The 25,661-nt window shown below is 58.6% G+C and overlaps 1 protein-coding gene across 1 annotated transcript; it reads left to right on the top strand.

Moving 5' to 3' along the window:
* The first annotated feature begins 256 nt into the window (after nucleotides 1-256).
* PIAS4 (protein inhibitor of activated STAT 4) lies at nucleotides 257-23,551 on the top strand. Its single transcript, NM_001083482.2, has 11 exons — nucleotides 257-296; nucleotides 5,055-5,481; nucleotides 16,098-16,182; nucleotides 16,802-16,843; nucleotides 17,249-17,339; nucleotides 17,445-17,573; nucleotides 17,675-17,780; nucleotides 19,746-19,819; nucleotides 19,908-20,068; nucleotides 22,619-22,749; nucleotides 23,049-23,551. Exons 1-11 carry the CDS (start codon nucleotides 270-272, stop codon nucleotides 23,315-23,317), a joined length of 1,542 nt encoding a protein of 513 aa, NP_001076951.1. The 5' UTR covers nucleotides 257-269; the 3' UTR covers nucleotides 23,318-23,551.
* Nucleotides 23,552-25,661: the final 2,110 nt, after the last annotated feature.

Genomic DNA, 25,661 nt, shown 5'->3' with positions numbered 1-25,661 from the left:
TGTACCCCTTTAAGAAACCAGACACGGCCAGGGGTGGGCGTGGTCACCGTGAGTGAAACGGGGAGGGGGTGCGTAGTCGGGCAGCCCTGATTGGCCCGAGGCCCGGGCGGTGGCCACGCGCGCTTGCGCAGTGCGCGGTCGCGCGCGCCAGAGGGGAGGAGAGCGCTAGGGTGATAATTGGCCGCGGCGCGGGCCCCGCCCGCGAATGGAGGGCGATCACGTGACGCGACGGCTGGGGGCTCCCGGCGCGGGGGACGCTGGTGGCCAAGATGGCGGCGGAACTGGTGGAGGCCAAAGTGAGTGAGCGGCGGCGGCGCCGGCCAGGGCGGGCGGGGGTCGGGGGCCGGGCGGCAGGCCGAGGTCTGTGCCTTCCGCTCGGGGCCCCACGGCGCAGCCCGCCTGCGGCTCGGCGTCCTGCCCCCTCGCCCGCCCCTGGCCTGGGGGCTCCGGTTGCGGGCGGGGCGCGGGGAGGCCGGGGGCGGGGCCCCCAAAACCTCACCCCAGTCTCCGAGCAGGGGGTTCAGCCCCCCAGGCGTGAGGTTGGGTCCTCCCCTCTCCAACCCGAGCGACTAGGGTCCAGATCGCGCTGAACACAGGCACAGGGCCGCGCCTCCAGCTTGAGGCACATTCCCCCCGGACAGCATGACGGGTTGGGCTGCTCGTCCGTTCCTCGAGGTCGGCGCTCTTTGGCTTGGGGGAGTGTCTGCCTCTCACCGCTTCCCATGGTATAGTGGGCTGGCATCTGGGTCTCAAGTCTCCTCAACCAGCTGATCAGGCTGCGCTTGGCGGCTCTCTGCTCGGAAGGGTCCTCTGACTTCTGCCACCACTTCCACCATCCTGGGTGATGAACTGAGGATCCTGAACCGCCCCCAAACACAGGGTGTCTCTTGGGGGTCTGTACCCCAGGCTGGGGTTTAGAGCCCTTATTCAGCGCCCGCTCTGGTCCCAGAGCCCCGCCCCCTCCTGACATCCTTCTCACCCCGGAGTGGGCGCGGTGTTAACTGAGCTTGCCTTCCCGGTGTGATGGAGCCTTGGTCCTAGTGTCGACTCCTTCCTAACTCTTTTCTCTCAGTCATAGGTCCTGGGTTTTGCGTTCCTTCTCACTCTTTCCCCTCCCGACAGCATTTGTGCAGCTTTGAACTCTGCTCCTGGGAGCCCTAGACTCCACACTCACAGGATCAGACCCCATTTCCAACCCCAGCTGCTTCCCTTATACTCACGCCATCACGAGTCTACTGCTCAGACCATACTCCCCACACAGCCCCTCTTTAGATCTGTTTAGACACCCCAGCTCTGGCGTCTGAAGCCCCGCTCTTTCTGCGGGTCTCTTACGTTGATCCTTGAAGTGTCCCCAGTTGGTTGCAAGGTAGGCTTCTTTAAAATGGGTCCTAGTCTGTCTCCCCTGTATTGCTGTCTGGGGTCCACATTCTACATCCCACGGATGTTACTCCTTCTAGCTTGAGGCCCCTTTTAACCGTCTTGGGACTAAGTTGGGAGCATCCCTCTCCTAGGAAGTATTTACTGTCAGATGCCCCTGCGAGGTGAGGCTCCAGAACCCTTGCCCCTGACTAGGCTAGGTTCTTGCCTGAGAAGTTTACTCAAGGCCGCTCATCTTTCGGAGGTGGGGGACGGGACCTAGCAAGACTGAGGCCCCGCCCCCTCCCCGGCTGATCTCCCCTCCCAGGGGTCCTGACCTGTAAATGTTTTCTCTCTCGCTCCTCCCTCTCCCTCCGTCTCCCTTCGCTTCCCACGGGGATCTGAAATACAGCCCTCACGGTTCTGTGATTATCGGGTATTACTCTCCCTCCACCCGAGTGCCCTCCGCCTATACCTGCATCACACACGCGGCCACCGCTCTGTTTTGAGAAATTGAGACTTGCCCTAGAGACGCAGGGGTCCAAACCCTGCCAGCCCAAGGTGGCAGCCTGTGGCCTGAAGTCCCCTGGAGCCCTGAAATTTAACCTCCTCAGGGCACTGTGGGTCTGTGGCTCTAGATGCAGGCCTGCCACTCCAGCCAGAGAGTAGGGTCTGAACTATTATACCATCTAGGGCCTTGAAATATGATCTGATGAACTCTACTTGACCCTTCCATGACTGGGGCCCCCTCCCCAATTAGATCAGGTTGATCCTTTTTCAAGTTCTCTAAACCATGAGCCTCTGTCCTAGAGGCTCTCAGGACTGCCACCCAGCCTTCTCTGATCCTCTGGAACCTTCCTACATCTTCAGCGCCTTGCTGTCCCATGGAGTGCTTTACATGTCATTGAAATGACCCGCTCTTTGAGCACTTTCTTAAACCTTTCATAGTGATAGCCAGAGACTTATCTTTTGGGATGCAAAATGGGCTGATCTGAGAGGAGAGCAAGGGGGACTTATTCATATACTTGGAAATCTGAGACTCTTCACCTGAGGCCCCTGAGAGGGGTTGGGGGGAAGGGTTGGGCTGGGCACTCCCCTAGAGGGTGTGTAGCCATATGCCCTGAGTTCTGAGTTCCTGCAGTGAGGAGCCCGTGTTCAGTTGAGTGTGGCTGTTGTATCCAAGCCACTGTTTCTCCATGCGGCTCCTGAGGGGCCCAGAGTTGAGGCTCTGGAAGCTGTTGCGGGCCTGGCGCTGTTTATAAACACAGATCTGAGGGGCAGGCGGGTCAGGATAAAGCCAGGCAGGAAGTGATCTATGTAGTGCTTGGGGCTTCTTCCTGAATGTTTGCGCCCCGCTCATTCCCCCCCTCCCACCTCCGCCCAGTGTCAAGAGCAGGCTCCTGGGTAGTGGCAGCTGCTGAGAAATCCGAGTCCTGAACATATGGCAGCTCAAGAGGTGTGCCCCAGGCTGCGCGTGCACAGGCGGCTTCCGGATGTCCCCAACCTGGTGGAAGGGGCAGGTGGGGGCAGGGGCTCCCCAGGGCGGGGTGCCCTGTCGTGGTCAGACTCTTAAAGGCCAGGCCCACCTGCTTCAGGCTCAGTGGCTGGCGGTCAGCTCTTCCACATGACTTCGCCTCTCCCCTTGAGTGCCTTGGGCCTCTTCCAGAAGAAACATCTTGTCTGCAAGCCTTTCTCCTCTGTTCAAGGTAGAAAGTCAGGCTGAGGGAGGCAAAGCCTCTTTGTTTGCAGAGTTTTCGGATTCTGTGGGGGCCTGCAGACCGCTGGGTCCCCCACCCAGGGGGCATGCTGGGGAGTGAGGGGCTTCTCGGAGCTGGAGGTAGACAGCCTCAGGAGTCCAGATACCGCCAACGCTGCTGTGGACACATGGGGAGGCCTGGCACCAGCTGCTTCCCTCTTGGAGCCTCAGTTTTCTCACCTGTATAGTGGGCGCCAGTCCCAGTGAGATTAATGAGTGCGAAGGCCGGAGAGCTTGGCATGGTGGGCGTGCCCCATCTGCAGCATGGGAAGAGGAAGATCCTGCAGCAGCAAAAGGTTCCCCCTTCAAGGCTTTGCAGGCAGGACTGGGCCCCCCTCACAATTGTGAGGCTGACAGGGACCCAGGCTCCTCTGGGAACCTGGGACAGAGCTTACACTTGAGCCTCAGGCTCCTGAGTCCTGGGGCCACCGTCACATGGCACATCTCACTCACTCTTTGATAGCCAGGAAGCACCAGCGCCTTCTGGCTTTGAGGCCACTGCTGTAAACAGCCTGGCAGGGGTCCTGCCCACCTCAGACCGCCAGACTTTTTCTAGTTGCTTTTAAGTGATTTCTTGATTTCTTTGGCTGCTGTCCTGCCCTGGGCTCACCAGCTTTCCACGTCCACACTTGTCGCCTGTACTTTTTCTTTTTTCCATTTCCCCTGGAAGTTTCTCTTTCCCACCACATTTCATTTAGCACAGGCCAGCTTCAGGGCTCTGCACAGGTGGCCCCCAAACCTGGCTGACCCATCCTTCGGGATACTTTGCTTATGGAGCATATTAGGAAGTCCACAGTATCATGGAGGGCAGGCCACTGCTGGTCAGTCCCACAGAAAGCATCAGGGTCCACTGTGCTCTTGTGTTTGGTCAGATTTCGTTGGAGGGACACCACCAGGTGATACTCACGAGACCTCAGTCATCGCTTTGCCACAGCTCAGTTACAACCTCTGACTGTTGGGTCCCTGTGCTTCTCTTTTGGGGGGGATTTTGCCCCTAGGGTCACTTGCTGATGTCTGTGAGACGTTTGTGGTGGTCATGACTGGGATTTGGGAGGGCTTCTGGCATCAAGTGGGTGGGACCAGGAATGCTGCTCCATACCCCACCATGCCTAGGACAGCCACACCCCAGAGAACGATCCAGTCCCGAGGCCCACGGTGCCGAGGGGAGGACATCTGCCGGGGTGACCTGCAGATTCTTTGATGGCCTTAGCAGTGCTCAGCTGAAATAAGCCGGTGCAGGGGCAGCCTGGTAGGGAGGAACCACCCCAGTTCAGAGTCAGGTTTGGATCTTGTCTGTAACTGGAGCTCAACCCAGCCTGGCAGGGGTATTTGAAGGACCAGAATTAAGTATGTAATCACTTACCCAGCTCAGTCCCCAGCAGATGAGTTGTACTGAGCAAGTGGTGGCTACTGTCCTCTGGATTGAAGGGAAGATGTGTTTGTGGCCGATGTTGCCGACGTTGGTTGAGTACTCATTCTGCTTCTGTGCGTCATCTTCTCTGGCCCTTTCCACATGCTAATGGGGTAGACCTGCCATCCTCCCTGACGAAGAGAGGCCATCGGTATTCCCAGCTAAGGAATGGCTGAGACTGTTGACCAGGAAGCAAGATTCCCAGCTTCTGCCCTGGGACTGCTTTCAGGCTTGAAGATGGGAAAAGAGGACCTAAAACAGAAGCATTCGTGGGGTGGGGGTGGGGTGGGGGTGGGGGGCAGTCAGAGAAGATTTTGCTGCGTTGGTGATGCTGAGAAAGGCTGGAGGAGGGGAGCAGGGCTGAGCTGGGACGGGGCCTCACAGGGGAGGGTGAGCGCAGGCATGGAGGTGGGACCGAGCCCAGGCTGGGGGGCTCGGTCTTCCCTGCCACCCTCCCAGTTGGCCCGGGTGGCCCCTCACCCTGGCAGCATCTCCATCTGAGTGTGTGTGTCTGTGGTTGCTCTTCCCCAGAACATGGTGATGAGTTTCCGAGTCTCCGACCTTCAGATGCTCCTGGGTTTTGTCGGCCGGAGTAAGAGTGGACTTAAACATGAACTTGTCACGCGGGCCCTCCAGCTGGTCCAGTTTGACTGTAGCCCCGAGCTGTTCAAGAAAATCAAGGAGCTCTATGAGACACGCTACGCCAAGAAGAGCTCAGAGCCTGTACCCCAACCCCACCGGCCCCTGGACCCCCTGACCATGCACTCCACCTATGAGCGGGCCAGCTCGGTACCCAGGACTCCCCTCACAGGCCCCAACATTGACTATCCCGTGCTCTACGGGAAGTACTTAAACGGACTTGGACGGTTGCCTGCCAAGACTCTCAAGCCAGAAGTGCGCCTGGTGAAGCTGCCCTTCTTCAACATGTTGGATGAGTTGCTAAAGCCTACCGAGCTGGGTGAGTCCCTGCCCCACCCCAGGGTGGCCCCGCCTCCCAGGTTCTCCCGGCATCCAAGGCCCACCAAGTGGCCAATCAGGAGCATTTTCTGGGGGTGCATCAAGAGCTAAGGGGCTGCGTGTGGGGGGCTTGCCCCTCCCAGAAGACACAGGGACCCACTCTTGGGTCCTTGAATTAGTGAGCTATAGCTGTGTAACAAGTTACCTTAGATCTCAACAGCTTGGAGTAGCCGACACTTCAGTTTCTGAAGGTCACAACTTGGGAGTGGCCTAGCTGGGTTGTTTTCGCTTCGGGTCGCTCAGGGGGTCATGGTCCAGCTGTTGCCAGGGGCTGCCTAATCTGAAGGCTTGACTGGGGCACGGGTGGCATGCTTATTCATGGGACCGAAACACCAGCTGTTGGCTGGAGACACCAGCTCTTGCCACATGGGCCTCTGTGGGCTGATTGAGTGTTCTCCCAGCATGGTGTGGAGTGGTGGCTTGTTTTCCCCCTGACTGTGATGGGGCAGGGGGAGGGGGCTGCAGAAAGGGAGAGAGAAAGTGAACATGGTCACACGTGTGAGCATGTGACCCCACTGGAAGCCAAGGGCTCCCCTGCAACCTCAGCTTGGAAGTAGCATGTTTTTGCTTCTGCCGTATCCCACTGGTCACATGGACCAATTCTGCTGTGCTGTGGGCAGGGCCTTCGCCAGGCTGGACCACTGGGAGGCAGGGATCACTGGGGGCCACCTGGAGGGGTGGCTGCTCTGCTCTTAGTCCTGGTGGTAAAGGAGCTGGAGGTTTGATCTGAGGTTCAACCTGATTGCCCCACCATCCCTGCCCCGCTAGCAGAAGGCTGTTTCCTAGTAGGCAGCCTGTAGGAGTGACCCTGGTCAGCAGGATCAGACCTGTCCACACAGGCAGGCCATCAGGGTGTGGGTAGGTGTGTCTACAAGAGGCGGGCGCAGCCACAGGTGGTGGAGATGATGTCACAGAACCTTGTTCTCCTTTCTTTATCCCTTCTGTTGACTGAGGACCCGCTGTGTGTCAGGCCTATAGGGTGGCACGTGAATAGGCTCCCACCGCTTCCATGCAGCCGGTTGACTGGGCTGGGAGTGGGTATCAGCTTGGACTCAGCTTCAGAAGCTGCCCTGAGCCCCCCCCCCCCTGAGCCACAGCTTCCTGGGCCTCCAAGGCTCCAGAGAGCGAGTAGAATGCAATGGGGTGCTTGTGGTCCCTCCAGTTTTCCCAGGTCCCTGAGTGTTCCTATTCACCCACACACTCCTCTTCCCCCTCACCCACACACTCAAATCACAGTGTATCTCTGAGGACCTGCAGGGTGGGGGATGCAGACAGAGCCCATCATGCTTGTAGAGGCTCCCTGCTAGCACCCTTTGCTTGGGGCCTCCAGGTACCCTAGCCTAACCTGGTGCTGTGTGTCCTGAAGCCCAACATGGTGGGCCCTGGTCACGAGTCAGTCCCAGCACGCTGTGCCAGAGATCGTGGCCGCTCCACGCCCCCATCCACCATGCCCCTGGCCTTGTGGCTCAGTCCCTCCCAACTCTGCTGACCCAGCACCCTGCCTTGTTCGGCGGGGGCCCCCTCTCTGCCCACAGGCTTTAATTCCAGCCCCCACCTGCTGGCCCCTCTGTCCTGCCCTAGTTGAGAGTGGGAAGGGAGGGGAGGACTGGCAGCTACCTCTCTCCTTCTCCCGGCCACCCTTGGACTTGGGGAGGGTGGGGTCGGATCAGAGGTAAAGAAAGGTGCCACTGATGGGTGGTCCTGGGGTCTGAGGCCCGCAGTGCAGCCCAGGGCTGTGCCCTCCACTGCCTTCTGTCTGGCATCAGGAGGTGTTTCTCACCAGCCCCCAGGTGGGGGCAGGTTGGCCCAGCCGCACCTGTCATGGAGGTGACGTGACAGCACAGGGGACCCAAGGCCCTTCCCTGAGTTTCTCTGTCTCTGCTCCCCCCACCCTGGCCTCTCTTGATGTCAGGACTCATTCCCCAACAACCCCCAGCATGATCCCTGTAGACTGTGGGGCCTCAGCCCTGGCTGGCTGGCTGTTCTGAAGACTGAGCTGACAATTCAGACTCTTTCTTAAGGACTCAATCACCATCTTTGCAACAGGGAGGCTGGGTTTTTACCCGGAGGCTGTGCAGCAGGTTCGGCACTTGGTAGGGGCCAGGGCCAGGACTGGAGGTGACTTTGAACTCGGGGCGGCAGCCTCCTTCCCTGGCCTGGACCGTGGGCTTCCTTCCTGCACGCAAATGTGCAGTCACTCCCGGCCCACAATGCATCACTTTGCCCTGAGCCCCCGGGGACCCCGGTCACCTGATCTCCGGGAGAGTCTGCTCCCCTGTCTGCACCAGGAATCACTCGGCTCGGCTCAGAACAAAGAGGCCAACCCCACCCTGCCTGTGCTCCCACCCATTCCCCTGCCCCTCCCCCAGGATGCACCCTTTTCCCGAGTCTCCAGGACCCCCAGGGGCTGCCCGCGGTCCTACGGGAAGGCTTGATAGAGTGAGCACGTACACCGGCCCTGAGCCAGCTGGCCCCCTCTGCTCTGGGACCAGCCATTCTGGGTGCCTCCCCACAGTGCCTTCTGTGTCTGGCACAGCCCAGGAGCCCCCTCAGGAGGCTCAAGCTAGCTTCCCCTTCTCCTGCACCCCAGGTCCTGACCTGCCACCTGAAAGGAGGCCCAAACAGCCTGGTTCTGTTTCCCAGAGCAGCCACTGGCCGGCTCCGGGATGGAGCCCGTGCCTGGCCGACAGGAGACATAAATCACGCATAGAGGAATGTTCGGGTTGGGGGAGGGGAGGGGAATAATGGAGCCACAGACCCGGAGCTGGAAGGACCTTAGGAGGCAGATGATCCACTCCGCAGGGGTGGGGATGGCTTCCAGAAAGGTCAGGAGACTAGCCCAAGGTCACACAGCATCCTGAGGACGGGCCCCTGGAGCCCTGTGCTCGGCCAGCTTCCCTGCTCTGAGCCCTCCCTGCGTCATGGCTGCCTTGCTCTCCTGTGGGGAAGCACCGTCTCTGAGCCACTCTGGACTCCGGGCCTCATTTCAGGACTGGGAGCCCAGCCGTCAGGGCCAAGCATCCAAGTCAGAGGCACTTACAGGGGGCCGGGAATGCAGTCTTACTTCCAGTGCTGTTGCTTGGGTCTTAACCCCCTGATGGCCTGAGGGTCCCCCAGGCCTGGCCACTTGGGCTGTCAGTGAGCAGAGGCTGACTGGGGAGGGCCAGACCTCAGGGCCACGGTGTGTGGGCGAGAGGAGGTGCTGTCATGAGATGCGCTGGCAGAAGGAAGGAGGCACGACCTGGCCCTGCACTGCCCCTTGGGGCTCCCAGCATCCTGTGGGCAGTGCCTTGTTGGGTGGGACCACTCAAGCGGCCTGGCCGGGTGATCGAGCTGCCCTGCCCAGGTCTCCTTGTGCCCCAGGAGGTGGTTGGCTGACTCTGGTGGAGAGCCACCAGTCTAGCGCCCGCCCCATTGGGCAGAGCCTGCATAGGTACCTCATTCAAGGTCTAAGCCCTTTGGCTGGTATTGCCCAACTGATAAGCAAGGCACTGGGGTCCCTGACTGGCAAGGAACGCTCTGAGCAGCAGTGGGGGTTGTTAGTACCAGGAGCCCTGTACTGTGCATTTGTTGGGAGGTAGCAGTCAGAAGGCAATGGCACCCCACTCCAGTACTCTTGCCTGGAAAATCCCATGGATGGAGGAGCCTGGTAGGCTGCAGTCCATGGGGTCGCTACGAGTCGGACGAGACTGAGCGACTTCACTTTCACTTTTCACTTTCACACAATGGAGAAGGCAATGGCAACCCACTCCAGTGTTCTTTCCTGGAGAATCCCAGGGACGGCAGAGCCTGGTGGGCTGCCATCTCTGGGGTCACACATAGTCGGACACGACTGAAGCGACTTAGCAGCAGCAGCAGTCAGGAAGGCTTCCTGGAGGAGGTCACAATCCCACTCAGACCTGAGAGATAAGTAGTAGTTAAGCTGGACATAAGCAGGTGGGTGGGTGTGATCCAGGTGGAGGCCCAGTGGTGAGAGAGCTCGTGAATGGAGGCTGTTGTGACCGGAGCACGGTGTGGCGCAGGCCAGGGGCAGGAGAGCGGCTTGGACGTGGGTGCCTTGTGGGGTGGGGGGGGACCGGCTGGCGTGTCCTGAGGGCTTCCCAGCTTTTCTGGGCTGTATTTTACCTCTGCTCTGAGGCAGAAAATACCCCTAAGGTGCAGAGAGACAGAGTCACCTGCCTGCTGCCCCACAGCCTGGTGTGGGACCCACCCCGCCCACAGGCCCTCCGTGGCCTTCTTGGCCACCCCATGCCATGGGAGCCTGGATGGTCAGAAGGCATCCTGTGTCCTGTGTCCCAGCTCCAGGGGCAGGTGGCCTGAGCCCCTGGGCTGCCTTGGCCTTCCTTCTCTGTGGTGGTGGGAGGGTCTCCGCCAGCTCTGCAGCACGTGGTTGCCCTGGGGAGCGCCCAACACGGCCTGTGAAGGGCTCCTTGGGTGGAGGTGGTTTTCCTCACAAGGCCTCCTGCCCACAGGCATCAGTCCTGCCGGAGGAGGCTCACCTCCATTGCCCATGATCCCCTCACCTCCCAACTTTCTGCACAGCCCTGGTTTCTACCTGCCCAACATCCCTCCTCCCTCCTGTTTTCTCCACATACTAACGCACCCCACCCCCACCCCCGCACCACCTCCGCCGCCCTGCCGCTACACCCAGAGGAAGCTTTTAGACAGCAGGCTGATCCCATTCCTCCTCTACTCCAAGCACTCTCCTGATCTGCTGGCTTGTCTGCAGATCCCCTCCTTGCCCTCACTTGCTCCCCATCTCCAGCAGGTCCTGCCCTGGGGCCTTTGCATATGCTGTTCCCAACATGGTCCTCCCTGCTGCACAGCCTGATCTAAAGCTCACCTCCCTCTCTTCCTCATCACTCTCTCATCCTCCGAGGCCTGGGGCTGGCTTGTCCCCACCACATCCACGGGTCAGAGTGGGTGCAAGCAGTGTGAGCAAAGGCTTGGAGCTGAGAAGCAACCACAGGCTGCAGGGAGAATGGTGAGCCCCCGCTTCTGCATTCATTCCTCTGCTAATCCCACCAGCAGGAAGTCAGGGGTGCTCACCCCAGGTGGAGGAGCTGGGGTTTGAACCCAGAGCCCCTAATTGGGGCTTGTTGTACCCACCCGCCCCCCTCCATTGTGAACCCCCTGCTCTGCTCCCAGTCCTGAGCACCTCTTTTACCTCCTCTGTGACTGCACCTGCCATCCTGTTACCACTGGGGACAGGCCTTGGCTGGGAGGAGCGTCCTTGGGAGCCCAGGGGCAGGGGCCTACCAGCCAAAGATGGAAGTAGGAGGATGACCAGTCATAGCCAATCGAATTCTTTTATATATATGAAATATATATATTTTATATATATAATAAATATATATAAATATTTATTTATTTATTTATCTGGTTCTGCCGAGTCTCAGGACTTCTCTTGTGGGTCAGACAGTACAGAATCTGCTTGCAATGCAGGAGACCGGGATTTGAACCCTGGTTTGGGAAGATCTCCTGGAGAAGGGAATGGCAGCCCACTCCAGTATTCTGGCCTGGGAAATCCCAGGGATACAGCACAATGGATCTTTAGTTCCAGCATGTGGGATCTAGTGCTCCAACTGGGGATCGAACTCTGGCTCCCTGCATTGGGAGCTTAGCCACTGAACCACCAGGGAAGTCCCAGCCAATTGACTTCTTGAAGTCTCTTTCTGTTTAAACTTTTGTAAAAATATGTATTTATCTGAGAAAAGGCAGGTTAACAGCAAAGCAGCCAGGTGCTTGCTCCTGCTGCTGCTGTCTTCTCTCTGTGCAGTGTGCCCCTGCTGCTGGTCTACCCGTAGCCACTACCTCCACCCTCCCAGTATACGTCGAGTACCTGCTGAGACCATTACATATGCTTTGCTGGCGGTGCTTTGCAGGGCTGCCTGGCTCTCTGTCAGGGTCCCAGGGGAGGTTTCCCTGGTTCACTTGCTCCGCCTGCCGTGAACCCTGGGGCAGGGTTCTCCCTTTAGTCCCGGAGAGGCTCTGAGGCCTGTGGGTGTGCTTGGGGCTGGGAGGGCGTGTACCTCCTCCAAGCCCCCACACCACCTGGCAGGGCCTCCCCCACCCCCGGCTGTGCGGCATGGGTGACAGCAGAGGTACTTTTGGTTCAGTGTCCACAGTGAACCGAAGACATGGGGAAACAGTGCTAATTCTCAGGACAGAGGTTTTGGAGAAAAAGGAAGCTGGGAGGGAAGTGGGGGTTGCCGGAGCTGCTGGTGGGCTGGGGTGGGGTGGGGGTTGCAGATTTTAAATAAAGCCACTGGGGAAGGCTTTGGTCCCAGTGGCATTTGCACAGACTTAAAAGACATCAGAGCTGTGTAGATTGTCGGGGGAGGAGTGTTCTGGAAGAGGGGATGGCACGCGTGCAGAGGCCCCAAGGCGGGATGTTCTTGGCAGGTGGCGAGCAGGAGGAGGAAGCCAGGGTGGCTGCGGTGGAATCAGGGCCACCAGGGCTGGGGACAGAGCCCTGCCCCCATCACTGCCGCTATCACTGCCCCTGACCCCTGAGCTGGGGGGAGCCAGGAGGGGTCTGCATGTTGATCAGATGAGCCCCGGTGGGAAAGGGGTGCCTTTGGAAGCCTGTGCCAACAGAATTGGTCAAGAGGAGCCTAGATCAAAAAATATATATATATAAAAAAAAAAAGAGGAGCCAAGATCGAAGGTGGGGGTGAGAGTCATGGAATCTTGGCCTTGAACAACTGGAAGGGTGGGGCCACCCCTGGAGGTGGACGGCAGAGGCCTGGGTTTGGGGGACACCCGCCCTCTCCCAGCGGTGCAGCGTGTGCTGTGTCCCAGCCTAGGTGGCAACTGGCCTCTCCTGGCCACTTGGCTTCCTGGAGTAAGAGTCAGCCAGTCTGGGCTGACGGCTCTGGAAAGCGCCACCTGCCCCTGCTGCATGGACTCAGGACCCAGCCGCCAGTGACCTTTCTCTCCATTTCTGCTCTGTGGCTGGCCGGTGGGCGGGCCCTTCCCTTGCCTTCCAGGAGATTCTGTGGGGTTGGGGGAGTGTGTTTGACCCCCAACTCTGCCTCGCAGCCCAACTCAGGTGCTTTGAGGCTCCTCCCCCCACCCCATAAATAATTGCCCCAGGCTCTTCGGGCAGGTCTGGGCGCATCTGCAGGTAGCCTGCTCAGCCCAGCCCTCCAATTAGGTAGCCTTCTCAGGTGCCCAGCAGGGACTCCAGAGGGACCAGCCCTCCATGCAGACAGGAGCTGGCAGCTTACTGCTCACTGAACACCCCCAGTAACGGTCCAGTCCTGGTGGTTTCGGGCATAAGGGGTGCCCAAGCTTGAGTGGGAACGGGGCTTGGGCTCAGTGAAGCTGGGGTGGGATCCCTCGGCCCCACAAGGTCTGGCTTCTGGGCCCCAGCAGCTTTAACATTCACATTGTTTGCTTTTTAAATTTTGGAATTCAGAAGGTTCTGAAGCAGGGGTGGGCTCCTGCTCCGGGTGTGTGCTGAGGCTTTTGCATTACGGGGCAGAGTGGGGACGTGTGGCTCGTGAAGCCGATAATATTTATACTCCAGCTCCTTCTAGAGACAGTCTGCCCACCAGTGTCCTAAAGGGTTTGCTGTGGGAAGAGAGCCGACACCTTGCCTCCCCAAGGCTTGTTGCCAAGGCTGTGGTCAAAGCCAGTTCTGGCGCCCCCTCCCCAGGGGCAGCTGTAGCGCAGACCCCCTCCTCGAGTTTGTTTCCGCACCTGGCAGCCTGAGCTGCACGCTGCTCTGCACCTGCTCTTCCCACTTAAGCTGTCCTGGGGGTTGGCCTTTTGTCGGAGCACAGAGAGCCACCTGATGGGACCTACCGTATTCATAGGTTTTAGTGTTCCTCCACGTGGGGCCACAGCACACAGGCGGGCGTTTAGGTCCTTACCGTCTGTTGCTGCTAAAAACCGTTCCGCATCCCGTCTGACAGTGGTCCTTGGTCCCCCTGTGTATGCGCCACCTGCAGTGGCTGCTTCTGAGATGTTAGTCATTTTGGTAGACAGTGCTAGCTTGCCCTCCCTGGAGGTTGTCACTCCTACCAGCCATAGCCTCCTCAGCTTGTCCGTGGTGTTGGTGTTTTTTGGCCTTGCCACACAACTTGTGGGATCCCAGCTCCTGGATCGGGAATTGAACCCAGGCCCCCCTGCAGTGGAAGTGCAGAGCCCTAACCACTGGACTGCTAGGGAAGTTCCAGCCTCATCAGTTTTTAATCAAACTTTTCAATCCCTTCCAGTCTGCAGTCAGATGACTTCTCAGTGTAGAGGATTTTTTGGTTTGTTTTTGGTTTTGAGGGGTGGTTTTTTTTTTCTTGCTTCTTCAAATTTATGTTTAAATTGAGATATGATTGACATGCAATAACCTGATACGAGCTTCTGGTATAAAGTGACTTCATGTTTTGATTCATCACAGAATGATCACCACTCCTCAGGGTAGTTTTAAATTTTTAAACTTTAAAATCCAGTTCCCATACAGTGAAATCCACAGATACTTAGCTTGTCATTTGAGTTGTAGCAGAGGCATGTGCTGAGTAACCCCAGTGCCACCAAATACAGAACATTTCCATCACTGCTGAGTCGCCCCACCGCCCCACAGCCCCCAGAGGCCGCCTCCGTTCTGAGTTCTGTCACCGTGGATTAGTTTTGCCTCTTCAGGAAGGTGACGTAACACACACAGCATGGCCATCTCCGCATCTGCCTTCTTTGTTTCAGCTGTACGGCTTCACGTCCGTTCATGTCGATGAATGGATTACAGGTTTTATTGTATGAGCGACCACAGCTTGTCCACGTGTTCTTCTATTGCTGGTCACTCGGGTTGCTTCCAGTTCAGAGCCACCGGAATAGATTAGCCAGGCATTCTTGCACAAGTCTTTTTGTAGACTTACTTCTGCTTATTTGGGAAATACCTTTAACAGTGGGTTGCTGGTTACAGGGCCAGGTGTATTTATTAGCCATTGGCTAACAGTTTTCCAGGATGGTTGTTCCATGTTACAACTATGTTCCCTGTTACCTCAGCAGAGAGTTCTGGTTGCTCCACATCCTTGGCAGCACTTGGAATGGCTGGCCTTGTCATTTTAGCCGTTGTAAGTAGAAGTTTCGTAGGTTTCATCCGTTTGTGTATTTATTAGCCACGCCTTGAGTGGCATGCCAGATCTTAGTGCCCTGACCAGGGACCAGACCTGAGCCCCCCTGCAGTGGAAGTGCAGAGCCTCAACCAATGGACCATCGGGAAGGTCCCTGTGTAGAGGTTTTTAAACGAACCTTGCATTCCTGGGCCAGATCCCAGGGGGCCTGGCTGTTTGCTCATGTTTTGTTAAAGATATTTTACATTCATGAGAGATGGTCAACTGTGTTTTCCCCTTCTTCATGCAGTTCTGTCAGGTTTTGGAAGCAGGGTTATGTTGGCCTCATTAAAATGAGTCAAGAAGTGTCCTTCCTCCTCTACTTTCTGAAAGAGTTTGTCTGTTTTATTTATGTCCTTGCTGAGAGGCTTGTGGAATCTCAGTTCCCCAACCAGGGATTGAACCCTGGCCCCGGTAATGAAAGCCTGGAATCATAACCACTAGGCCACCAGGGAATTCCCTGGAAGAGTTTATGTGTAGTTCATATGATTTCTTCCTTAAACATCTGATGGAATCATGAGTTCATTTTTTTTTTTAACTGATAAAAAGCTTTTCAAACTTCTGTATGTTTCAATGCTAGTCTTGATAATCTGTGTGTTTGGAAGAGTTTGTTCGTACCCTCTACATTGTTGGATTTATTGGTGTGAAGCTACAGCCCCCTCTCCCGCTTCCCCCGCCCTCCCACCCTGGTCAAAGGCCCGAGGGTCTGCACTGCTGGCCACCTCTCGTTCTGACAGTCTGTATTCTCACAGTCTGACTGTTCAGTCTAGCTCAGTGTTTATCAAAGAACTTTGGCTTTGTTGGTTTTCTCTGTTGTTGGCTTTCTAGTTCATTGACTTTCATCTTTATCTTTAGTTTCCTTCCTTCTAATGGCTTTGGCTTTCAGTTTGTGCTTTTTTTTTCTAGCCTCTTGTGGAGGAAGCATACAGCTTTCATTTTTAAATCCTTTTCTTTTTTTTGCGTCTTAAACCCATTTGATTTAAAAACACACACATTTATTTATTTCTTTATTGGGCTGTGCCAGGCCTTAGTTGTGAAGTGGGATCTTTAGTTGTAGTGTGTGAACTCTTAAGTTGCAGCCTGTGGGATCCAGTCCCCTAACTAGGGATGGAACCTGGGCCTTCTGCATTGGCAGGTGGATTCTCAACCACTGGACCACCAGGGAAGTCCAGTTCTCAGCCCTCTTGAACAGAGGGGCTATAGAGGCTGCTATTCCCCGAGAGGCCCTCAGTGGGGGACACAGGGGATGTGAGTGTTCCCTGGACCATAGGTTGTGATGAGTGGCCCCAGGAAAGGGCAGGATCCAACCCCCCACCATCCCCGGTGGGCCCTGCATCCATCCCACCTGGGTGGGCCCAATCTGAAGAGGGTCAGGCCTGGAGGGATGATGGTGGTTGGCACCCTTGCCAGGGCCCAGGCCTGACCTTGACCCCACGTTTGTTGTTAGTTCCACAGAATAACGAGAAGCTTCAGGAGAGCCCCTGCATCTTCGCCTTGACCCCCAGACAGGTGGAGCTGATCCGGAACTCCAGGTGCGCTGTGCCTGCCACCAGGCAGCCCGGGGAGCCTCCACCAGGAAGGGTGGCCCCCACCACACGCTCTCAGCACCTTTGACCCACAGGCCCCAGGTGGGCCAGTCGTCCCCCTTTCACAGGGTCCCCCTCACTGGGAGCCTCACTGCTCCCAACATCCAGGATGGGGGCGTTCTCTGTGGGGTGTGGGGCAACATCCTGCCCCCACCCCCTTAAGGCCAGGAGACCCCCAGTGGTGACCACCTGTGTCCCCTGGGGGCAGGACCACCCTGGGTGAGCAGACAAGGGAGGCAGGCTGGTCCCAGGCTCTGACTCTGCCTCTCAAGGCCTTCAGTTTCCAGCTGGGACAAGTCACCACCAGGGCGGCCGCCCGGTGGGCACAGGGCCCACACCTACTAGCCCTCTTAGCATCCATACCGGCCCCCATTCTCCAGAGAGAGATCATTTGCCCAAGTCACCAGCAAGAAGACAGTGGGGCAGAATGTTCTAGGCAGCGCCCTGAGGCCTTTGGTTGCCGTGGGAGGTCGCGGGTTAGTCCACTTGGCTGGTCCCTGGCGAAGGCTCAAACTGGCTGCTGGGCACAGGCCCTCTCACTGACCCTCCTCTGCTCCCCATACAGAGAACTGCAGCCTGGGGTCAAGGCCGTGCAGGTTGTCCTAAGGTAAGCCCAGGTGTGCCTGGTCACAGGGGCGGGTGGGGACACGACCCTTGCCCACCTTCCCCTCCACCATCCTGGATGGCTGAAGTCCTGCCTCGCCGCACCCCAGGACCCTTTCAGACTGCCTCTGCCCCTACCTGATCCTCCCTTTCTGCTCTCTGGCCTTGTCCCTGGATGCACCATCATGCTGCCACCCCGCCCCCCGCCCCCCTGCCTCAGGCCAGACACTGGGTCCCTGAGGACCTCCCCACACCCGTACAGTCTAGCATTGAGATCCCCCTGTCAGGCCAGAATAGACACAGGTCATGTCGTCTCCCCCTAGGCCCCTGTCTGTCCTCCCCACCTCTCCCAGCGGGCCCACCCCTGCCCACGGTGCTCGTGACCCCACGGTCCCCATTGTCCTTGCAGAATCTGCTATTCAGACACCAGCAGCCCTCAGGAAGACCAGTACCCACCCAATATCGCCGTGAAGGTCAACCACAGCTACTGCTCGGTGCCGGTGAGTGGATGCCCAGCAGCCGGGTCTGCTGCGGGGTGGGGCCGAGTGCTGGGGGGCGGTGGGCACAGCACTAGAGGTGGTCGCAGCCGGCGCATCTGCCCCCAGGGCTACTACCCCTCAAACAAGCCTGGAGTGGAGCCCAAGAGGCCGTGCCGCCCCATCAACCTCACCCACCTCATGTACCTGTCCTCGGCCACCAACCGCATCACTGTCACCTGGGGCAACTACGGCAAGGTGAGCGGCTGGACCCGCCTGCCTGCCCGAGCGCCTCTGCCCAGCCTGCCCCCGCAGCCTGGCCCTGACTAAACCGCCCCTTCCTGCCCCGCCACCCCCAGAGTTATTCCGTGGCCTTGTACCTGGTGCGGCAGCTGACCTCCTCGGAGCTGCTGCAGAGGTTGAAGACCATCGGGGTCAAGCACCCGGAGCTGTGCAAGGCACTGGGTGAGCCCCGGGGTTTTTGGCACTGCTGGGTGGGGCTCCCCTCAGTCTCTGGTGCTGACCTCCAAATTTGCTGGGGCTTGTTGTTGTGGGCGGGCCCTCCATGGAGGAACCTGGACTTCCCAGGGTCCAGCTGTCACCCTGGGGTTGGGGTGCTCTGGAAGGTCTCTAGAGAGTGCAGAAGGAAGTGGGGAGTCAGACCGGGAACCATCAGTGCAGAGGCCCTGAGGAGGGACGAGCCAGAGCTCAGTGAGTGGGCACAGAGAGGCAGGGTGAGGGCCACCGAGGTCCATGGTGCAAGGGGCCTTGGAGGGCTTGTGGGGGAGGGGAGGACCCCTGTGATCAGTGGTCCAGGCACGTGCTTCTGGGCTGATGTGCAGAGACAGGGTGCATGGGGTCAGCGCTCAGAGGCTGAGGATGAGGGTCTGACCAGGGATGCTGAGACCATTCAGTTTGGGTTGTATTTTTTTCTTTTTTCTAAACCAATTAAAGGGAGTGGGGATACATAGAGCATTAAAAGCCCAAAGTGATAGCTTAGATAGGCAGATAGAACCTTCCTTCATCCTACCCTGGGGCAGCCCTGTATGGCAGTGGCTTGGGAATTCCCTCTCTGGTCACCTGGAGGCCCTGGTGGGCTGGCTTCCAACTCCATCCTCATGCAGTTCTGGGCAGCAGGGCCTGGCCACGTCCCAGTCTGACCAGTGGAGACACTGAGGCCAGCGTGGCAGAGTTAGGGCTCTGTGACCCCAGGGCCTCAGCCTAAGCAACCCTCTGCCTCCCCTCATTTTCTTCAAAGGGCCCTTTCTTCAACCCTACCCCCACCTGCCTGTTTACCTGTGGGGGCAATGGCCAGCGTGACCAGAGGAGGTGGGCTCCCCACATTGGGCTTGGCATGGGGCTGGGCAGGGTTATCCAGGCACTGCGGGCCCCAGGTTGACTCCTCACTGAACGGCCAGGAGCAGCAGTATGGCAGCAGTGTGTGGGCCAGCTGACCGCCTGCTCGGGCAGCTGGGCTTGCTCTCTGCTCGCAGCGCGGAAGTCCTGTTGTGCGTCTCAACAGAACCTCTCCGCTGCACGTGCCCTCCCTCTGTCGTGTGGAGGGGGACCAGGGCCTCGCTATGAAGCATGGTGTGCGCTGGATCCATTCTCAGCTGCTCTGGGTCTTTTTGAGGGGGCCAGGGCCTCGGGGTCTATCCTTCGTTAGTACTTCTCAGCCAGAGAGAGGGGCCACAGGGTGGCTGAGAACAGCAGGGCACTCCAGGGTGGGGACAAACTGGCAGGTCGCCCTCAGCCCCATGTGGGAGGAGGAGGAGGGAAGAGCAGAGTGCCCTCCAGTGTCCTCCAGTTCCCTGCGCCCCTTGCAGGTCCACCCCCAGGGCTGCAGTGCGCCATTTCCTTCCAGGCTTTTTTCCCTCTACACCTCGTGTACTCATAGTCAGGTAGCTTTGTGGTTGGCGCCCACTGTCTTCTGATTTGTGAGAGAAGCAGGCTTGAGCGGTGCAAGGAAGCTATCTCATGGGCTCGCTCCTGTGAGCCCCTAGAGGGCCCCCAGAGGGTGCTTCCGGCCTTGGGGCTTCCCAGCTCTTGGAGGCCTTAATTTTTATCAGAAAGAACAGTCACGGCAGGTGACCTTTGTCAGCTCATCTGGGTCTTTCCAGAAAGGGTAGGCTTGTCAGGGGGCCCCCTTGTGTGCACTCAGATTGTTGTCAGAATTGAGCGGCACTGCCCAGGGCTCTTTAACATTAGCTGCTCCTCATAGTCCTGGGCCCTGGAGCTCAGACATGTGTCCCATCACTGGAGGAGGTGGGTGTGATGGACTTGCCATGTGGACCTTCTGAAGTGGGGGCACTGAGCTGTTAGCTGCTGCCCTCCCAAGCATCTCTGTGCGCTGAGGGAACCCGCTGCTCAGCCCTGGGCCTGCAGGCACCCCTGTTCCTCCCCGCTGACATCGGTCACCCCTTCCCACAGTCAAAGAGAAGCTGCGCCTGGACCCTGACAGTGAGATCGCCACCACGGGCGTGCGGGTCTCCCTCATCTGCCCGGTGAGTCAGCGCATGAGGTCATAGGGGCAACCAGTGGTGGGTGGCGCTGGCTGGGCAGCTGTTCACACCCATCCCTCTGCCCCTGCAGCTGGTGAAGATGCGTCTGTCGGTGCCCTGCCGCGCGGAGACCTGCGCGCACTTGCAGTGCTTCGACGCAGTCTTCTACCTCCAGATGAACGAGAAGAAGCCCACCTGGATGTGCCCGGTGTGTGACAAGCCGGCCCCTTATGACCAGCTCATCATCGACGGGTGAGTCCCAGGGGCGTGGGGACCCCTTGCCTCCCTGGGCCTTTGGAAGGAGGAGCGGGGCCCTGTGACCCCTGAGGCCTTCATGGTCCCTCCCGGTGCCTCTCATCCTGTGGCAGCTCCGATGGCCCCGGGCAAGAAAGAGAGGCCAATGTCAGCCCTGGAGGATCTGTCAGGGTCTTTGCTGTCTGCTTGGCGATAGTGTAGCTTCGGGTTCAGAAGAGGAGCTCCAGACCCGCAGGTCTGCTGTTGCCCCCCCGTGACCTTGCATTTTCTGAGCCTGTTTCTTCCCCTGGGAACCTGCACAGCTTGGGGAGCGGCTTCTCCAGCGGTGCTCAACAGAGGCTTAGTCGCATCTTTCATGTGGAAGAATGAGGCGGACACGCGTCTCCCCAGCACTCTGCCCAGTTCTGTTGTCCCTTTCCTAGGGGGCAGCAGTGTGTGATCAGACTGTCCCCTGAACCTAGCCAGCAGGCCCTCCCCACGCTGAGGGGAACATGGGGAACGAGGCCATTCTCCCCAAAGGGAAACTTCACTCTGGGCTTAAGTTTGCAGAAGTCCAGCACCTGACTACCAGGCTCCTGCCAGGTGCTGGCCACACCCACTTCTGACCCCAGAGCTGGGGCTGGTGGGGGTGGGGGCTGGGTGGCCCAAGCAGGAGGGGCCATGGGGAAGCTCTGGACAGCTGACTGCATGACGGCCCCACCCACATCCGATGGTCGAGGTGCAGCTGGGGCCAATGCTGTGAGGAATGGGCTAGCCCTGACCCGCAGTGGCCGCACGTTGCTGGTCCTCACCATCAGACACTTGTCTCAGTCCGCTCACTGCGTTAGATGTCTTGCAAGCCCTCCCTCTCATCTGCTCAGGGAGGTGGGCTTTGATCATCCCCATGTTACAGATGAGGAGACTGAGTCTCAGGAGGGGCGTCCCACAGCCCAGGCCCCAGCTCCCAGGGGGCCAGGCAAGGACTTGAAGAAGCAAGTCCAGTCAGGCCAACTATGAGCCTGGGTCCCCTCCCAGCAAGGACCAAGCCGCCACTCCCACAGTGTCCAGCCTGGGGTGGGGTGAGGAGGCCCCTGGGGCCGGGCACCAGGCTGGGCCTGAATGGCAGCTCTGTTCCCGGCCTGGCAGCTGTGCAGCCTGGGCCCGCCTCCCCCTACAGGCCTGGAGCAGGTCACTTGGGCCCAAGTGCTGGTAACTCTGACAGCTCTAGGGACACACAGGCCTAGGGCTGGGTAGTGTGATGATGTCCCACACAGACTGATTCCATCAGCCTGCAGGGCCTGAGTGTAGCCAGGGAGGCTTCTTGGAGGAAGGGCCCTTGAGTCATACAGTTCTTCCTCAAGGCTTTGCTGTTTTGTTTCTGGCCCTTAGCTGGGTGATTTAGGGGGTCCCCAAAGAACTCCATCCTTCAAGGAACTCCCCTGTGGGCATGTGAGATGGGAGGACTGAGCCAGACACAGACACTGTTACTTATGCTCTGCTTAGAGGAGAAGAGGAGCATAGAGTAGGGCTTTGGGGGGTGAGTAGGAGTTTTCCAGGTGTGACATATGGCAGCCAGAGCTGTGCTCATACTGTGGTGACCAGGGGGTGATGGGGTTTGGAGGGGCCCATTCAGCCACAGAGGGTGTACTGGACAAGGCCTCCCTCCTGTGTGATCATGATGGAGGGGATCAAAGCCACCTCTAGGCAGGTGCAGTGTGGATGTTGAACAAACGCTGAGGGCTCTGGTGGGTGTGCCCTGCTCTCGGCCCCTCCCCAGACCCTTGCAGCTGCTGTAAAGTGTGGGTGCTGGGCCCGCATCACTGTGCAGGTGGGGAGACCGAGGCCCAGGAGCAGCTGTGGCAGGACCAGAATTCAGGCCTGCTGTCACATGGCCTCATGCCTAGGGGGACTCACTCCCCCACCCTACCCCCCGGCCTCTGCATCTCCAGCTATAAAGTAAGACTTGCTGGCGGTCCATTAGGAGCAGCACCTAGGGGTGCTTCCCGCAGCCGCCCTTGGGGGGTGCTGCTGGCTGCAAGTGACCTGGGCCCCTCCTCCTCCCCAGTGAGCCCAGAGCCTCTCAGGGCCTTTGAGCCCCGTGTGTCTCCTTTCTGAGCCCCAGATTCCTCATCTGTAAACGCAGGCAGTGTCAGGATGGGAGGGTGGAGGCCAGGTAGGGGGCCCTCCTGTGGCTTCCCCAGGCCTCATGCTCCAGAGCAGCTCCGCCGTCATCTTGCCATGGGGGTGGAGGTGGTGACTGGAGGGCTCACTGTGTGTGGCCCTCACAGAACCTCAGGCTACCAGGTGTGGCCAGTGCTGTGTACTCACCCCTGCTGCTTCCTGGCCTGGATCTCCCTGCCTGCAGGGTGAGGCAGACCCAGGGCCCACCCTCCGCAGTAGCTACAAGGGTCTGGGGAGGGGCCAAGTGCCCAGGCCAGGAGCAAGGCACACACCAGAGCCTCTAGCTTCTCTTCAGCATCATGCCCTGAAGCACTGTTCTGGAGAAGGAGATGGCTCCTGGGGAGCACAGTGCAACCCTGGAGTCAGCACCCCTCTTCCTACCCCTAGGCTCCTCTCCAAGATCCTGAGCGAGTGCGAGGACGCGGACGAGATTGAGTACCTGGTGGACGGCTCGTGGTGCCCGATTCGCGCCGAGAAGGAGCGCAGCTGCAGCCCCCAGTGCCCTATCCTTGTGCTCGGTGAGGCCACCCACCTCTTCCTGGGGCTTGTCTCCCGCCCCACCGCCTGTTTATCTGAAACACGACTGTCCCGGTGGAGTCAGTCCCTCTAGAGAGGGACATCCAAGGGTCAGTGAGCAGTCAGAGATGGTCCAAGTGCAGCCCCATCCAGAGTGCAAGGGGCCTGGGGGCATCAGGCCCCTCGCCCTGTCCTTCAAAGTGGGCCGCACGGCCAGGCTGCCCCTGCCCCTCTCTGGCCTTGATTCCCCTGCCCTACAGGTTAGCAGCACCCCCGAGCATCTGTCCCCTCTCCCCTGCAGGCACCTCGGACGCCAATGGGCTCCTCTCTACCCCCAGCGTCAACGGCGGGGGCGGCAGCGTGCTTGGGGGTGCGGGCAGCGGAGGCGGCCCAGTGGGCAGCGTGGAGAATGGGAAGCCGGGAGCTGATGTGGTGGACCTAACGCTGGACAGCTCGTCGTCCTCAGAGGAGGAAGAGGAAGAAGAGGAGGATGAGGAGGACGAGGACGAGGAGGGCCCCCGGCCAAAGCGCCGCTGCCCCTTCCAAAAGGGTCTGGTGTCGGCCTGCTGACTGCTGGCCGCTGCCATGCCAGCCGGACTCTCGACTTTCCTGGTGCTCACCACTTGGAGGGGCACAGGCGGGCCTTGGGCACAGAGGGAGGAGTGATTTTTTTTTCTTTTCATTGTTGTTCATTTTGTTTTTTCCACCCCTTTCCCTGGCTCCTGGCACCTGTACCTCTGGACTCTCCCATCGGAGGATTAAAAAAAAGGAAAATGACAAAAAAAAAGTATAAAAAAAGAAAAAGAAAACAAAAAGCAAACTGAAAAACAAGGCAAGCCACCCACACAGCCGCTTCCCTGGCCAGTGTCGGAGCCCAAAGTCGGAGCCGACCCTGAGGGGAGGCCCAGGACGCCTTGACCCCGGACGACCATTCCAGCTGGTGCGAGGGACCGGGTGGTGGGAGTTCAGGGAGGACTGGCAGCCAAGTGGCCTCTCCCTGGCAGCGGTGGCAGCAGTGGCCACAAGTCTTGACATTCATCTGTTCCTTTGCTTTCTCTCTCCCTGCTAACATGCTCTCATGAGAGCCCAGAGCAGGGAGCCTCTTAGCCAAGAAGCCATGGAGTGGGTGGGGGTTGGGATGGGGCCTTGGGGGGGCAGGGGTGGGCAATGGGGGGACGTGGGGGGCCTGGGAGGGTTTAGCCACAGATGTGTTGTATTTTTTGAAAGTGCAATAACTTGGTATTTTGAAGACTCGGCATGTGGCCAGGGCCCCCCCCACCCCCCTGGCAGCAGGCGGGGGCCCCAGGGCGCGGCACCGTGTGGCGTGGTGGGGGGGTGGGTCTCAGTTTTCTAGCCAGCTACCTCGGTAACTCCAATTCAGGTTAACTTCCCTAGGGAACAGTGCAGGTGTCCACGGACACCGCCTCCTCGGTGGGGTGGGGGCTGCCACTTCGGAGGGGTGGCACGGACCTGCCTGGCCTCTCCATTTGGGGTGGTTCCTCCCCCATCTTCTTGCTCTTGGGTTTTCCGACGGGTACAAGGCCTGCCCGGCTCCCCCCTCCCCCGGGAGCCTCACTCTGGTCTTCCAACAGGACTGGGCGTCAGCTCCCCGCCCGGCTCCACCCGCCCCCCAGTGGCTCCCAGCCTGGGGGGTGGTTCAACGACCATGGGGGCTCCCGCAGCGGCCCCAGACGCCTCCACTGGGTGCCCAGCCCCCCGCCCAACACCCTTGTCCCCTGGAGGCCGCACCTGGTTCTCCAAGACCGCCTGTGCCCGCCGCTCTTTTTTTGCTTTTATTCTTCCCTGCACCCCTCACCCTCAGACCCCAGAATAATTTTTCTTTGTATGAACAGAACTCTCCTAGTCAGGAAGCAATATCATTTCAGGTCTAGAGAAGAAAGGGACGTAAATCTGGTCGAGGGCAAATTCAGTTTTGCTGTATAAACTCGGTTGCGCAGTTCGGCCCCCCCTCTGTCTGCACCGGCAGCTGAGGGCCACTGTTTTCTAATATTTGTATTCTAATTTAATTGTTTTTTAAAAACGCAAATAAAAAAGTCAAGGTGAAGCTACCATAGTGTCCGCCTCTCTGTGGGTCGGGGGCCATGGCCGGGAGCAGAGGACAAAGCCAGAAGCCCATCCACGCTCCATGCTCCTGGCTGTGCCAAGGGACCTTCTGGCTTCAGGAGGCACAGCATCCAGTCCAGTCAGAAAGGTTCTACCTTGAACTTCGAGGTTCAGTGTGTGTCTGCTGGGCCGGGCCAGTTCAGAAGAGCCACCAAAATACAAGGAGGGTCCCTGCTCACTCTGAGGGGCCAAGAAGATACGCACATGGCTAATAAGCTCATAGAAAGATATCACCAGTCAACGGGAATATGTGCTCCTCATCCCCACTAGGATGGCTAGTCAGCAAGGATCAGGGAGAAGTGAGGCCCTGGAGCAGCCGCAGTGGGAGAGCCCCGGCCAGGGTTGCCATCTGGCCCAATGGCTCTGCTCAGGTGTCTTCCCGCAAGGTAAATGAAAACAGGTTCACATAAACACTGGTACATAAGTGTTTGTGTGGTCATAGCAGCATGATTCACAACAGCCAAAAGGTGGTTGGGAAACAACCCAGATGTCTGTCAACAGATGGACAGACACACACCATGCACTCCATCCACAGTGGATTATGCGGGTGCTAAGTCACTTCAGTCGTGTATGACTCTTTGCAACCCCATGGACGGTAGCCCGCCAGGCTCCTCTGTCAAGGGATTCTCCAGGCAAGAATACTGGAGTGGGTTGCCACAGTCTCCAGGGAATCCTCCAGACCCAGGGACCAAAACCCACATCTGAGTCTCCTATGCTACAGGCAGATTCTTTACCACTGAGACAGCAGGGAAGGCCAGTGGAAAATGATCCGACCTTAAAAAGGAGCGAA

Source organism: Bos taurus, chromosome 7, assembly GCF_002263795.3.
Source record: "Bos taurus isolate L1 Dominette 01449 registration number 42190680 breed Hereford chromosome 7, ARS-UCD2.0, whole genome shotgun sequence".
NCBI classification, from domain to species: domain Eukaryota; kingdom Metazoa; phylum Chordata; class Mammalia; order Artiodactyla; family Bovidae; genus Bos; species Bos taurus.
The sequence above is the reverse complement of the archived record's forward strand: the minus strand, read 5'-3'. Positions and strand labels throughout refer to the sequence as shown.